This window comes from Psammomys obesus, unplaced genomic scaffold (genome assembly GCF_907164565.1).
Source record: "Psammomys obesus unplaced genomic scaffold, mPsaObe1.curated_primary_1811, whole genome shotgun sequence".
NCBI lineage: Eukaryota > Metazoa > Chordata > Mammalia > Rodentia > Muridae > Psammomys > Psammomys obesus.
Genome location: NW_026596064.1, coordinates 14,062,295 through 14,076,458, shown reverse-complemented (window position 1 = coordinate 14,076,458; position 14,164 = coordinate 14,062,295). Strand labels below are relative to the sequence as shown.

At 45.6% G+C, this 14,164-nt stretch overlaps 1 protein-coding gene across 2 annotated transcripts in view; it reads right to left on the bottom strand.

The window, feature by feature from the left end:
• Mylk (myosin light chain kinase) overlaps window positions 1–14,164 on the bottom strand; it is a 178,098-nt gene that overhangs the window by 102,194 nt on the left and 61,740 nt on the right. For both annotated transcript variants that reach the window (XM_055624905.1, XM_055624906.1), the window contains exons 7-11: window positions 12,840–12,858; window positions 10,627–11,144; window positions 9,908–10,114; window positions 2,923–3,057; window positions 121–273 (exon numbers count right to left, since the gene is read on the bottom strand). In XM_055624905.1, coding sequence (XP_055480880.1) covers window positions 121–273; window positions 2,923–3,057; window positions 9,908–10,114; window positions 10,627–11,144; window positions 12,840–12,858 — 1,032 coding nt within the window. The remainder of the gene's footprint in view (window positions 1–120; window positions 274–2,922; window positions 3,058–9,907; window positions 10,115–10,626; window positions 11,145–12,839; window positions 12,859–14,164) is intronic.

The window sequence follows — 14,164 nt, the reverse complement described above, 5'->3', positions numbered from 1 at the left end:
TACACTTCGGCTCCTTGGATTTGGGCCAGCAATCCTATGGTCTATAGAAGCATTCTTCCTTCAAAGCAGGCAGACAGCTGTAGGGGAAATGCTTCTCGCAAAGTGCTTGAAGCATCCTACCTTGGACGGTGATCCTGGCGCTGCAGGACACCTGCCCCAAGGCATTCTCAGCCAGGCAGGTATAGGTGCCACAGTCCTCTGGCAGGGCATCCTGGATGTGGAGCTCGGCCACACCAGCCTCACAGATGGAGTGAGCAAACTGGATGGGCTGCCCTGCAGAGAGATGCATAGAAGGGCTCAGGCCAGGGAGAATGTGGTGGTGGGATACCAGCCCTGACCCAAGCAGGGCAACTGTCAGGACACTGGAGTTGGCCCCGATCCATAGAGGACACGACTGGGCCTGGAAAGACAGGGTAGAATCACTCTGGAAGAATTTGGCATGCAGGAGGGCAAGGACAGACAGCTGGCATTTTTGGCTAACCTCCATTCCACACACCTGGAAAGAATTCTGCGGGTCTTTTGGTCCTCAGCCCAGGCTCAGGCAGAGGAGACCTCACTCAGACTGACATGTGGCTCTCAGCAACTTTGGGATGACTCCAGAAATAATGATTCCATTTCCCATTATAGATATTGATCAGAAATGCAGCAGCCCCACCCTAATGCCACAATTATGTCTATTTCCTCTGTGCAGGGAACTACGCTTTAGCACTCGAGAAGATAGACCTGGAGGACGAGAAATGAATGGTCCTCCTATAAGAAGGCCTCTTCACATGCATTCCTATACGGCAACAGGTTGTAAGCAGTTAGCACCGGAGTCATCGCCCTTACTACTACACGCTCTAAAACTTTATCATTCCATAATGGAACCTTTATTTATAGGGAAATAGTCTTGTCTCATTACTGAAGAGTCTGGTCTTCTAGCAGGAATGTGCTCATTGGCCTTATAGGAAGCAACTGTCAGCTCCTTTTTCTGCCAGGCCCCCCAGTCCTAGTTTGCACCTCATAAAATTAAGGGTGGGAGGCAGGAGAGGCCGGCAGTTTACTGAGAAGCAGCCCTCCCTGCAAAGCAATGTTTTCTTCTGCATATAACAACACTTCATGTCTCCAGGACAGTTTTGTAAAGAGACTGCCAAGCGAGGGGAAAGAAAAGAACCTTCCCAATCTATTGCACTCTATAAAAGTATGACTGGGAGGGGTAGAGGGGAGGAAGGCATGGGCCAGAATTCTTCCACTGAAAGGACTGAATATCGTTTGCTTTTATTTCTGTAACAATGACACCCCTAAAACCTGAGATCCCGAGCAAGCTATCTGACTGTCGTCAGCCTGTCTCTTCGGTCCCAGCATTTGTGACAAGCATTACGAGAGGTTGTCCTTTACTGAAGCACTACTCCTGACTCCCTTTAGCTCCACAAGCAGAGATGGAGCCCCTAAAGAAGTTGCTGGCTCAGAGTACATCATGATTGAGTTAAGAAACTCCCAGGGTAGAGGCTTGGTTGGACTAGTTAGCAGCCAAGGAAAGTGACTTTAAGCACTATTGCCCTCTAGTGGGAAAAGTGTGGAAAGTCAAGATCTACTCCATGCTCAGTTCCCACTACTAGAAGCAAACACAGCCCATGGTCCAAACCCCACCTGCAACATATTATATACATTATAATTATTATACATTTAATAATCGATTATTTAGAATACAGCACATAATTGCTACACAAACTAGCTCTCTAGAGGAGATGCTCACTGACCCTTGTTTAGCTTTGCCCAGTCAAAGTGAAACTCTCACTCAGACCCATGATTGGTCCTTATGCTCCTGTCCTCCTCTAGACACAAGTAGGCTGGGTCCTTGCTGCCAGTCCCAGGATCAGTCCATGGGTAAAGGATAGGAAAAAGGACAGACCTCAGCTCTCAACTATGTACCTAAGCTAACTGCATGGAGGGAGAATACACAATACCTCCTCCCACTCAAAGACCATTTCCTGGCAAAGCCTGAGAGAACTACAATGACATGGAGGCTTACTGGCAATGGGTCAGGACGCACAGCGATTTGGTGTGTGTCAGGCGATGGATGCTGCCTCTTAAGAAGCCTGAGCTGTAAGATGTGAGACCTGGGTAAGACTGCACGCCCTCTGCCTCCACCCCAGAAGGTCAGGTTACCTGAGGGCTCTCTGCTGTACAGTCCCCCCTTAGCAGGGCCCTGGGGTTTCTCCCAAACAGCCTCTGTCCAGTTATGCCCATTGAACAGACTGCTCTCAGTTACAAAGTCAGTCTCCCGCACTCTTAGAAGAGAAGGATGAAGATATTTGGTAATTATTTTTTTGTTCAGTGTTATACATGCCAGGTATGGTGGCACATAGCTTTAATCCCAGGACTTGGAAGCAGAGGCAGGCAGATTTCTGTGAGTTCATGGCCAGCCTGTTTTACACAGTACATTTCAGGACAGCCAGGGCTACATAGACCCTGTCTCAAAAAACAAAACAAAACAGAAGTCAAAGAGCTTTACTTGATTACAGAATTATAATAAAGAAGTACTAGTTTTATTCTCAATCCAGATGCCACTCAATAAAAGGTCAAATTCCTTGACCAAGGTCTGATGTGAGTCATGGGTTATTCATTTGCATGTTCGTTGACTGAACAAATGCTGATTGGTGATCTCTTAGGAGTCTAATCAGGAGAAACAAAACTGAATTGTACGTGTTATCTCCGGGCAGGCATCTCATTGCCCACTTTATATATGTGAGTCTGTAACAGCCACCCTGCCAGGCTGGCAGCAGGATGTCCAAAGAACAGAAGAGCTAGGTCAGCTAGTGAGCAAGCAGGCCCAGTTCCCACACCATCTCTCTTTTTGTGCTTCTGTGGCACACGTGGTTCAGAGTGAGAAGAGATACCTCAGGCAGCCCAGAGGGATGGAGCGGGGGGGGGGGAACTCACCATTGAGCAACCAAGTGACCCGGGGTACAGGGGTCCCCTGTACAGAGCATCGCAGCACAAAATCCTGGCCCTCAGTGACAACACTGTCCTTCAGGACACTAGAGAATGAAGGCGCCATCTGTGCCAGGTTTGGACCTGTGGAGGCAAACAACAGACAGGTGCTGTCAGGGCACAGCTCACCCACCTGGTGGCAGACCACTTATCCCAAGCCTTATAAGGCATACACCCCACTGTCCTGGGCACTGGACTTCCTCCATAGCTAGCTGTGCTTTGCCCACTTTCATGCTTTGGGAGGAAAGGCATCAATGCCTGCAGTGTACTCTGTACAGCTGACAGAGGGCCTTCCAGGGTTACAAAGCTCTCTAGTACTGGGGTGCTCACACCCAGGCTTGTGACTCGGGCCTCTCCCAACTACTTTTGACCTCTGCTATTCTGAGCATCATGGGGGTGCCTTCTCCTCTCTTTCTAAGTCTGACTCTGCGTTCTAGCATCTCTTCTTTATACATGACATCACTAATTACATGGTCTGACTACATCATTCAAATTAGTATCTTATTTGTAGAAACTACGGGCCCATAGTGGGGATTTCCATTTGAAATTGTTTTAACCATTTCTTTCCAACTCCAGGAGTGAATCAAATGGCAAAGATTCATATGTGTTTTTGCAAGTGTGGCTTGAGCCCTCCTGTTCTAGGTCAAAGATTCAGAGTGACCAAGGGCAGTACTGCAACCACCTACTGACTGATGACCTTTCTGCTCTCAGAGAACAGCCAGCTGAACTTTCAAAGTTCAAAGCCTTCCACACTGTAGATTGGGAAACACATTAAAAATTTGAGGACCAGGCTGGAGAGCTGGCTCAAAGGTTAAGAGCACCGACTGCTCTTCCAGAGGTCCCGAGTTCAATTCCCAGCAACCACATGGTGGCTCACAACCACCTATAATGAGATCTGGTGCCTGTGCCATACATGCAGACAGAACATTGTATACATAATAAAGAAATCTTTTAATAAAAAAATAAGGACCTCAATTAAGAGCAAGAGGGACAGGTGATTAGAAGATATAACTAGTGCTCTTAAAGAGAGAGATGGGGGCAAGTTATCCTGCACTGCAGAAGTCATTGAGAAGCTTGGAGGGACTGTCACAGCCCAGGTACCTTTCTAGGTGTGACTGTCATCATACTTTCAAGGTGCTATCAAGAGCCTATTTATGGACGAAGCTCATCATTTCCCACAGTCAGATCCACATTGAGGCGAAGTTCACACCAGCTCTCTGATTCCACATCCACACTCTCTCCTCTAGACCTTAGGAGGGTGAGCAGACACAAGATGGAGCAATGGTGTTTCTGATAAGGCATGGCACCGAGGAAGGAACAACTGGTCCAAGAGCTGCAGGAAGGCACCATCTACACCTTCTGTGTGTCACCATCAGAGTCACTCACTAGAGAGATGCTATTCAGAGTCACTGACAAGATTACATTCCTATCCAACTTGGGTTGAAAATGCGGTATCTTTTATAAGGCACATGACAGGAAATATAACTTTACTGCAGCTCCATGCTCTCACCTACAATCATCTATCAATAAAATAAAGCAAGCAAAGCAAGGAGAACAGTTGGCACAAGCCTAGCCTATAGGACACTCACAGTGAACATTTACCACTCTTGTCAAATGGAAGCTGTGCTCGGAAGCTCTGCTTGGAGCAAGTACACTTTAATGTGAAAGATTAGAGGTAAAGGAAGAGCCAAGGCATAACCAGGAAGGAAGAGGCTTCTCTGTGTGGGGTAGGAAGAAAGACTGGAGGCATAGTCATCACTGCTGGACAAGATGTCCACGAAAGATTGAAGGGCTAGAGGAGATGTGTAAAGTAAGATGAGTAAAAGAAAACGAGTAAAGAGAGAGTTAGTGGCAGACACTAAATAGCATGCATGGCACAGACAGTCTTGCTCAAGTATTTGCTGAGAGTGGATGGGAGATTTATGGTATGGGAAGGTTACAAGATATTGGACACCTTAAGAAGATTGGAGGATGCAATGTATACTTCTAGAAGGACAGAGAAAAACAAACAAACAAACAAACAAACAAACAAACCCTTTGCAATCTACTCCATAAAAGCAGAGGAAATATCATCACAAAGATTCTAGATTATTTTTTCCAGAACTCTAGACATTAACCAGGGCTTGAGAAAAACAAATCCCACCTCCCAAGCTCAGCTGCATCTTGGTAAGGACAGCAGATTTTGTGGTCTTCTAACTGGTTAAAACCACCACGGAAGAAAGAAAACAACCCCCATAAGCTCACAGAGACTGGCACTATTAGGAGGTGTGGCCTTGCTAGGGTAGGTGTGGCCTTGTTGGAGGAAGTGTGTCTCAGTCTTCATTTCCCTCTGCCTGACAATCTGGATGAAGAACTGTCAGCCCCCTCTCCAGCACCATGTCTGCCTGCATGCTGCCATGCTCCCCACCACAAGGATAATAGACTAAACCTCTGAACTGTAAGCCAGCCCAATTAAATGTTTTCTTTTATAAAAGTTGCCTTGGTCATGCCATCCCTTCACAGCAATAAGACCCGAACTAAGACACCCTCCCTTCACCCTAGGTCTTCACAGCTTTGCAAACCAGAAGCAACTGTGGAACTTGTGACAATGGGCTATCTGGCAGGGGTTGAGAGGGGCCAGACCTCCTGAAAACCACAGCCCCAAGAGAATCATCACCGTTGCCTCGGTCTGGCAGCTCCTTCACCTGCTCTACCTCCAGGGCTGTCCTCTTGGATGAGCCACTCTGTCTCCAAGATATTTGGGGAAAAGGAGTTGCTTGGCATCTCTGCCGCTGAGGCGGCAATATCTGCTCGGCCTAGTAAGAGTCTGATCAATAAAACTTAAAGGGAAAAACCGTGGCTATGAAACTCCAACATATCCCCAGGGTCCTAGAAGGTCCCATGCAGGTCCAGGGCTGTGCGTATGCTCAAGGAAGAACCGAGAAGGCCCTGTGTCCACCTCTGGTTGACCTGGAGGATCTGTGCCAGCAGAAAATAATGGCTAAGTTAATTTGTAAAGTGTCAGCAGTAGAGCTGAAGATTTGCTCAAGCACATGCAGAACCCACAGAAGACACACTGGTTCAAGGCATTTCCTTAAATTATTCCTATCCAGCTGTTAACCCACTCACCAAGATGGCCAAGTGGAGACTTCGTAGGACGTGTGATAAGCAATCTGGTGTTACTGATGTTCCCCAAAGGCCCACGCATTGAGTCCTTAACCTTTTGGGAGATGACAGACCTTTTAGGGGGGTCCTAGTGGGAGACAGTTAGGTCACTGGGAGGTGTCCTCTTGGGGGCTACTGAAACTCCAGCCCTTCACCTCTTGATTGCCAAGAGCTGGGGAGCCTCCTCCATCACACACTCCCTAGCTGCCTCACCAGAGGACCAAAAGCAGTGTAGCCAGCTGACCGTGGACCGAAACCTCAAACTGTGGGCCAAAATAAACCTTTCCTCCTTTCGGACAATTATTCAGTCACAAGGACAGAAAGCTAACTCATTCAGACGTCACAGGATAGGAGAAAATTATTAAAAATCATGTGTTTGATAAAGGACTTATATCCCAAATATATAAAGAACTCTTAAAACTCTACAACAACAACAAAATGACCCAATTAAAAAATGGGCAAACTTTTTTCACTAGATATCTCTGCAAAGAAAATACATAAATGTCTAAAACAAACAAACAAACAAACAAACAAACAACACATGAAATTAAACTCAATGTTAGCCATCAGGGAAATGCCGGTCAAAAATCCCGGTGAGATAACTGTAGATGAGTCAAGTATGGAAGGTAAGATGTGTTGGTAAGTATGTGGGGAAAGTGGAATGCTTGGATACTGCAGGTGGAACAAAATGGTGATCACCACTGTAGGAGGGTCGTCAAAGGCGAACACAGCACTATCACATGACTCAAAATTTCCATAGGCATGGAAAGGCATCTCACACCATGCTCACAGTAAGCCTCGCTTTTAGAAGAGCTACAGGCAGCCAATGGCTGCTGAGGGAGGGAGAATCAGTTTTCCTCAGGGATGAAAGCCCCTGAGAGATTTTTACAATCCCAAGTGGCCAGCCCTAAACTCATGTGCCTACAGGTGATACTAAGTGAAGTAAGTGTGTGTGGGTGTGTGTGTGTGTGTGTGTGGCAATAATAATTACAGAATAGTATGCCATGATTCAAGGAGTGATAGGATACATGGGAGGAATTGGAGCTTGAGGGGGAAGAGTGTAAATACGCAATGCAGCGTATCTATACATGAAGTTTTTAAAAATTAAAATAAAAAAAAAAGTCTAAAGAGCAGAAATACTCCAAATATTCACCCACTCATAACTGAACAAACACACAAGCTGATGCAGACAGTGGAAAAGGTGGATACAGTGCTGGCACAAGCTCCACAAAGATGAAACATTCTTCTAAGAGAAAGAAGCCATTCACAAAAGACCACACATTCTATGATCCCATTGATACAAAATGTTCAGAATAGGAAAGTTCATAGAGACGGAAAATAAATAGTGGTTACTGGGGCTGGGCCGTGGGAACAGCAATAGCTGATGATGGGGAGGATTTTGGAGTGATGGTCTAAATTTAGATTGTGGTGATGGTCATACAAGTGTGTGAATGTGTTAAAAAAAAAAAACCCAGCGAATTGCTAACTTTAAAAGATGACTTTTATGTTATATGAATTGTGTCTCAAAATTGCCTACCGTACAAACAAACAACAATAGCAACAAAGCAATAGGAGTTAGTGAGAGGCAAATTACCTCAAGATGTGAATAAGAAAAAAGAATAAGATTTAGATAGAGTCACAGCAGATAAAGCCATAGAAGAATCTAGGCTCTCCAGACATCTCATTTACCTAGGGTAGACCTGAAGACACACATCTGGCCCCTAACAAGGCATGGAGCCTGTACCAGCTGATGAAGCAGGAGTGCCTGGGCCTGCCGGCCCTGCCCACAGCTGCTCCATCTCCAGTACAGTAAACTCCCAGTAAAGAGGCCAGCAAAGGGACTGGAGAGATGGCTCCACAGTTCAGAACACTCGATTCCCCTCCCTGAGGACCCAGGTTCAGCCCCCAGCACCTATGACAGGTGGCTCACGACTGCACGTAACTGCAGCTCCAGAGGATCTGGCCACCCTCTTCTCTTGCACTGTATCCTGTGGAGATTTTCGGATAGAGCCACAAGCAGGAAGAGTAATGTACTGAGTCTCTGCGTAGCTATCGCTCACCTCCACTTCCATATACTAATGTTGTTTTATTGATATTCCTGTCCATGCTGCCCAAATGTGAAATACTTTTAGGGGAAAAGAAGTCATATAAATATCACACAATAAGTTAAAAAGAAACCACAAAAACATCATCACAGCCTTCACTGTGTGTCTAATATCTTGTCAACGTCTACATTTTTTTCTGACGGCTCACAAAAACCTTTTAAAATTGTCTCAGAATTGTACAAAGTCCACAATCAATCAACACTGATATTATTTACAACTTTTAATCTAATTCTTTTTGTTTATTTTGATTTATTGCCCCCAAGGCAGGGTTTCTCTGTGTAGCCATGGCTGTCCTGGACTCACTTTGTAGACCAGCCTGGCCTTGAGCTCACAGAGATTCACCTGCTTATTCCTTGTCTCTTTCTCTCTCTCTTCTACTTCCCTTGTAATTCACGTATTAAAATGGCACTGCAAAGGTTGTTGGCCCTGCAAACTTCATGTGTTCTACTACTGTGTTCTCATTTAATAGGTTTACCAATGGTCTGATATGGACCAAGGGCCCACAATAGTGCCTTTATACATTTACAATGGGAATTTTTTAATTTAAATTTATTGTTTGTGTGTATGGTTGTGTGAATGTGTCTGCATGTACAATGCACATGCCAAAGCAAGGATGTGGAGGTCAAAGGACAACTGGTGGGAGTTGCTTTTCTCCTCCCACAATGTGTATCTTGGGGTCTAAACTCAGGTCATCAGGTGTAGCAATAAGTTCCTTTGCCCACAGAGTCCTCTCCACTAGCCCAAGGGAAAAAGTTTATAGAGAAAATGGAAACAGAGACTGACTGACTGACTGACTTCCTTCCTCCCTCTTCTTTTGTTCTGATGCTAGAGATCAAACTCAGGACCTCACGCGAGCTAGGCAAGCACTCTGCCACTGAGCTGTATGTCCAGTTTACCATAGCTTCTCTACAACAGTGGAAAAATGATGACAACGGTTAGCAAGATGAGAAGATGCCAAAATTATCCACGTCCACACCCACACTATTATACGGCTACTAAAAAGCATGCCTTCAAAAATATTAAATAATTCAGAAAGATGCTTATGTTACGTGAGTGAGTTAGGACCAAAAGCAGCGTTCAAACAAGTGCAATGCTGATTTTGTCTAAAAGACATTAAGATATTTACTTTGGAGCCAGAAGATTATATACGGTTTTAGGTCCTGCACAACGAACACACAATTGCTTCTATAAACAGATACTGAACGAGCATAAAAGGCGTGGCACCCCACCTTCTCATATTTCTTCAAGCCTGTATATATTTAGTGAATGCTCATTCTCTATGGTTACAGCTGAGTGTGGTACTACTCGGACAGCTGAGAAACAAAAAAACAAAAAAAAAAAAAATGAGGCTCTGAGCTGGTCTTGGAGAGACTGGGGCATGTCTGATTTTGAGGTGATTCTGTAATAAATATCTGATTAAGAACCAGGGGTCCCAGGACTCAGAGGGGAATAGGCAAGTGGATCTTGGTGAGTTCAAGGCCAGCCTGGTCTACAAAGTGAGTTCAGGACAGCCAAGGCTACCTAGAGAAACCATGTCTTGGGGGTGAGGTGGGGGGACCAAAACCAACCAAACAAAAAGAATTAGGGAGTAGGAGCACTGACTTTCCCTTGGCCTGACTGGGGTGTGGAGCGGTGGGGCCTGAACTGCTACCACACCGAGAATCCACCTAGGGGCATGTACTCACGTTCCACCAGGAGGGTCCAACTGCAGGACACCTGCCCACGTCTGTTGGATGCTGTGCAGCTGTATCTCCCACTGTCCCTCATCCGGGCTCTCGGCAGGCACAGGGAATGGGATGCCCCATCTTCATAAATCTCAGTGATGCCTTCTCGTCCCCTCACAGGGATGCCTTCCAGGAACCAGGCCACTTCAGGCTTTGGCATCCCTGAAACTACAGGGCAGTGGGAGGAACATGAGAGTGCAGGGATGGTGGGGCGGGAAGACACTGACCAGGAGGAAAGAACTCAGGCTGGCTGGAGCTGATTCCCTACTTCCAAGCCTGCCTCTTGTTGTATCCTGCACTCAGAGAGTAGATGTCCCATGAGAGTCAGGGTCCTGAGGTAGGGGAGAGCAAGGGTGATGAGACAGTTCTCCGGGTGAGACAGGAACAGGAAGAGGACAGAGAAGGCAGCTGTAGTGTGTTTGTGGTGATGACGATACCAAGGGGCATGTTAGAGGAGAGGACCAATGCTCTACTTCATAAAGAGCAATGGGTGAGCCCTGGATGTCTCTCCAGAAAATGAAGGCATTAGAGACTGAGCATTTCCTAAAGAGACAGCACTGGAAGGTAGCTTCCTAGGGGACCAAGTTTAGGGGGTATATAATACAGGAGGTGCAGACTGGTGTGTGCTGAAGGAAAGGAATGGGCATGAAGGAACCAGCCCTTTAATCATCTCTACTCACCCTCACAAATGAACTTGACTGTTTGATCTTCAGTGACTTTTTGGCTTTGGGGCTGACTCTCAAATTTGGGGAATGCTGACTCCCTTTGGGTCTCTATAGGGATGTGTCTGGTAACAAACTTGTTCCTCATTGAGCCTCCCAGGCCACACTGTCTGGTAGGGAGCGTGGTTTGCTGAGGAGCAGCCAGACTCTTCCTCTCTTCTCCAGAAGGAGAGAAGGCCCGTAAGCCTGGCGCTCTCCCATCTGGCTGGACTTTTGCAGCCTGCAGGGTGATGGAACTGGAGGTCTTCTGCAGCACTGAGGCCTGCGGGATCTTTCTGGAAGAATCCTCACACAGCTTCAGCTTGGGCTCCTGCAAGGACTTAAGGTGGCTGTTGGTGGCCCAGGCTGTGGAGCCACTCCTCTGGGGGCTCGGGCAGTTCTTGCTTTCAGCCACAATCTCTGGGTCTTTGGCTATTCCATTGGTCACCTCCTTCCCCATGTCTGGACTGGGTGCCTTGGTTCCTCTCACAGACGACCTGCATGGCAATGAGGGTCAGGAGGGGAGGGGAAACAGAGACAAGAGTGGCCATCTGGTTACCTTGTAAACATTACTTTCCACAGTACAGATTTCAAATATTGCAAAGCCCACAGACGAAGGTTAATAGCAAAGTATTGCAGCTCGCTCTGTGTCCCAAGCCAGGGTCCAGGGGACACTTGACCCTTCCTGTCCTTTGTTTCCTTCCCACAGCCCTGAGTATTGATGCCTCTCTTCTCTGGGGGGCTCTGGAGTTCAAACCAACCATAGGCTTCCCTTGCTTGCAAAGCTCTTCTCTAATCCAATTCTAAATATCCACTGCGGCCAACCTCTTAAAGGCATAAATTGAGTTATCTCACTTGAAGCTCCAGCAGTTTTCAGCTTTCCACTCTATTAAGAATAAAGGCAAGCATCACAATGGCTCAGAGCCTTAGCTGCCTCTTGCCACAGAAGCCACTGACCTGTAGCCCACCAGGCTACTATGGTCATGTGGGGGTTATCTGGGACCCACAGCTCTTCTCTCAGCACTGTTCCTTCTGTCTGGAATATGTTTTCCTGAGCTTTCTTTCACCCGCTAACGTTAAACTTCTCAGGTCTGAGTTCAAACGTAGAGTTTTCAGAAAGGGCATTCTCTCTCTCTCTTTTTTTAAATTTTTAATAATTGTTATATTTTAAATATTATTATGTTAGACAATTTCAGACTTTGGAAATTTTTCAAAAAAGTTAATAAAACCTTTCTTCTCATGCAACTTTATTCAGATTTTTAGGTTATTGATAGCTGTTGTCTTGGTCTGTGGCATCTTTTTAATTAATATATATATATATATTTTTACAATTTATTCATTTTATATCCTGATTGTAGCTCCCTTCCTCATTTCTTTCTGGTCACTCCCTCCCTCCCTCTTTCTTCCTATCTTCTTCCCCTAGTCCACTGAAAGGGGGAGTTCTCCTCCCCTGCTATCTGATCCTAGCTTATCAAGTCTCATCAGGACTGCCTGGATTCTCTTCCTCTGGTGGCCTGGCAAGGCCACATCGACAGAGAGAAGTGATTAACCAAGGACCATGCATGAAGATGACTTAGACCCCCTGCTCAGATGTAGCTGATAGGCAGCCCAGTCTCCGTGTGGGTTCCCGAGAAGGGGAAGCAGGGGCTGCCTCTGTTGTGAACTCGATTGTCTGCTCTTGGATCAGAAAGGGCAGTCTCAACTCAGTAACTGAAATTAGTGTCTCTGTCATGACTCCTCCCAGAGATCACACTTGTAATTTCATAGGTGAGGCAGTTTAAAGCCCTTCTGTGCAGTAAGCGGTCAGCTTTCCCCTGTCCCAACATCCACCCTGTGCCTCACATCTGAAAGGAAGGAAGCAATCGTGAACATAGGTCAGAGGAATGAGAGGATTCTGGCCTGAAATGGTAGTAAAGTCATCCTTAGTGTGGTCTGAATTGGAAGGCACTGAGAGAATACTGAGGAAGTTGGCAGCACTGAGTGCTCCAAGAATTTTCATACTGATGACATCACTGATTAAACCAGATAGCAAATTACCACAGTAGAACAAAGCAAAGCACCCCAAATAAAGCGATGCCCCAAGCCCATCCTCACTTCCTACACGCCTTGAAAATTCAGGACATTTTTGCTGCTATTGTTCTCTGCAGAGTATTTCAAGATGGAAAACATAACAATTATGAAGAAAGACATACCTAGTGGCCTTGTCCAAACCTGGAAGAGGGGCAAAAAGACAGTGGATTATTTTATATGCCAAGCAGAGACAACTTTTCTCCCTATTTCAGAGCTTTCAAGCTTGGGGCTTTGGGTAGGCTAAGAAATCTTCCCCACACATCCCTGCTTGGGCTTTCTACCAGCAGCTGGGGCCTGAGGGCATACACTCTGCTCCCCTTCACCCAGCAGAAGGAAGCATAACCAACAGAGGGACAAGTCAGCAGAGACACAAATCAACAGATGGACAAATTAAGGAACAAGCCCTCCAATGAAAGTGTCAAACCCCAGTACTTTCAGTTACCTTTAACCTTCAAACTCCCCTCCTCCCACAAAAAGTCCATTTGTATCGATTAGTGCTTTAAAAACAAAGGAAGTGACATTTTATTCCTCTCCAAGAAGTATTCAATATATTCCTTTCTTATGTGTCTGTTGCTTTTTAAATTTTATCATGGGAAAGTCCAAGATATATACTAGTAGAAAAATGAACATTACAAGACCAGAAAGCCACCAGTATGATGAGGAAAGAGCATTTGCCAGTCCCATCTGTTTCTTTTTTCCTTATTCTGTTTGATTTGAGTAGTTTTTTAAAAAAGTCCCATCCCCCTGGCAATGTGGCCTTGTCAGGCCACCAGAGGAAGAGAATCCAGGCAGTCCTGGTGAGACTTGATAAGCTAGGATCAGATAGCAGGGGAGGAGAATTCCCCCTTTCAGTGGACTAGGGGAAGAAGATAGGAAGAAAGAGGGAGGGAGGGTGGGACCAGAAAGAAATGAGGAAGGGAGCTACAATCAGGATATAAAATAAATAAATTGTAAAAAAAAAAAAAAAATTAAAAAAAAGATGCCACAGACCAAGACAACAGCTATCAATAACCTAAAAATCTGAATAAAGTTGCATGAGAAGAAAGGTTTTATTAATTTTTTTGAAAAATTTCCAGAGTTCCAGCAGTGCATTTTGTCATTAAATGCACTAAGAGGGAGTGGTTTTTAAATGCAAGGTTATGCAGAATAAAGGAAGAGTGGCTCAGCCTTGCTGTAGAGGCCCGACAGTTTCTGACCCACAAGGAGTGGCCAAGTCACATTCTTTGATCAGGACTGGGGTTTCTTGTTTTAACTGTACCTGGTAGAACAGAAAATACCAGTGGGCACAGTACATGGAATGTGTCAGAATGGCTCCACCAAACTTGTTTCAATTAAATATGTTTACAAGCATGAGTTTCTTTCTGTGGACTGCAGAAACACTTAAATAAAAATAAAGAGATGATAGATAGATAGATAGATAGATAGATAGATAGATAGATAGATAGAT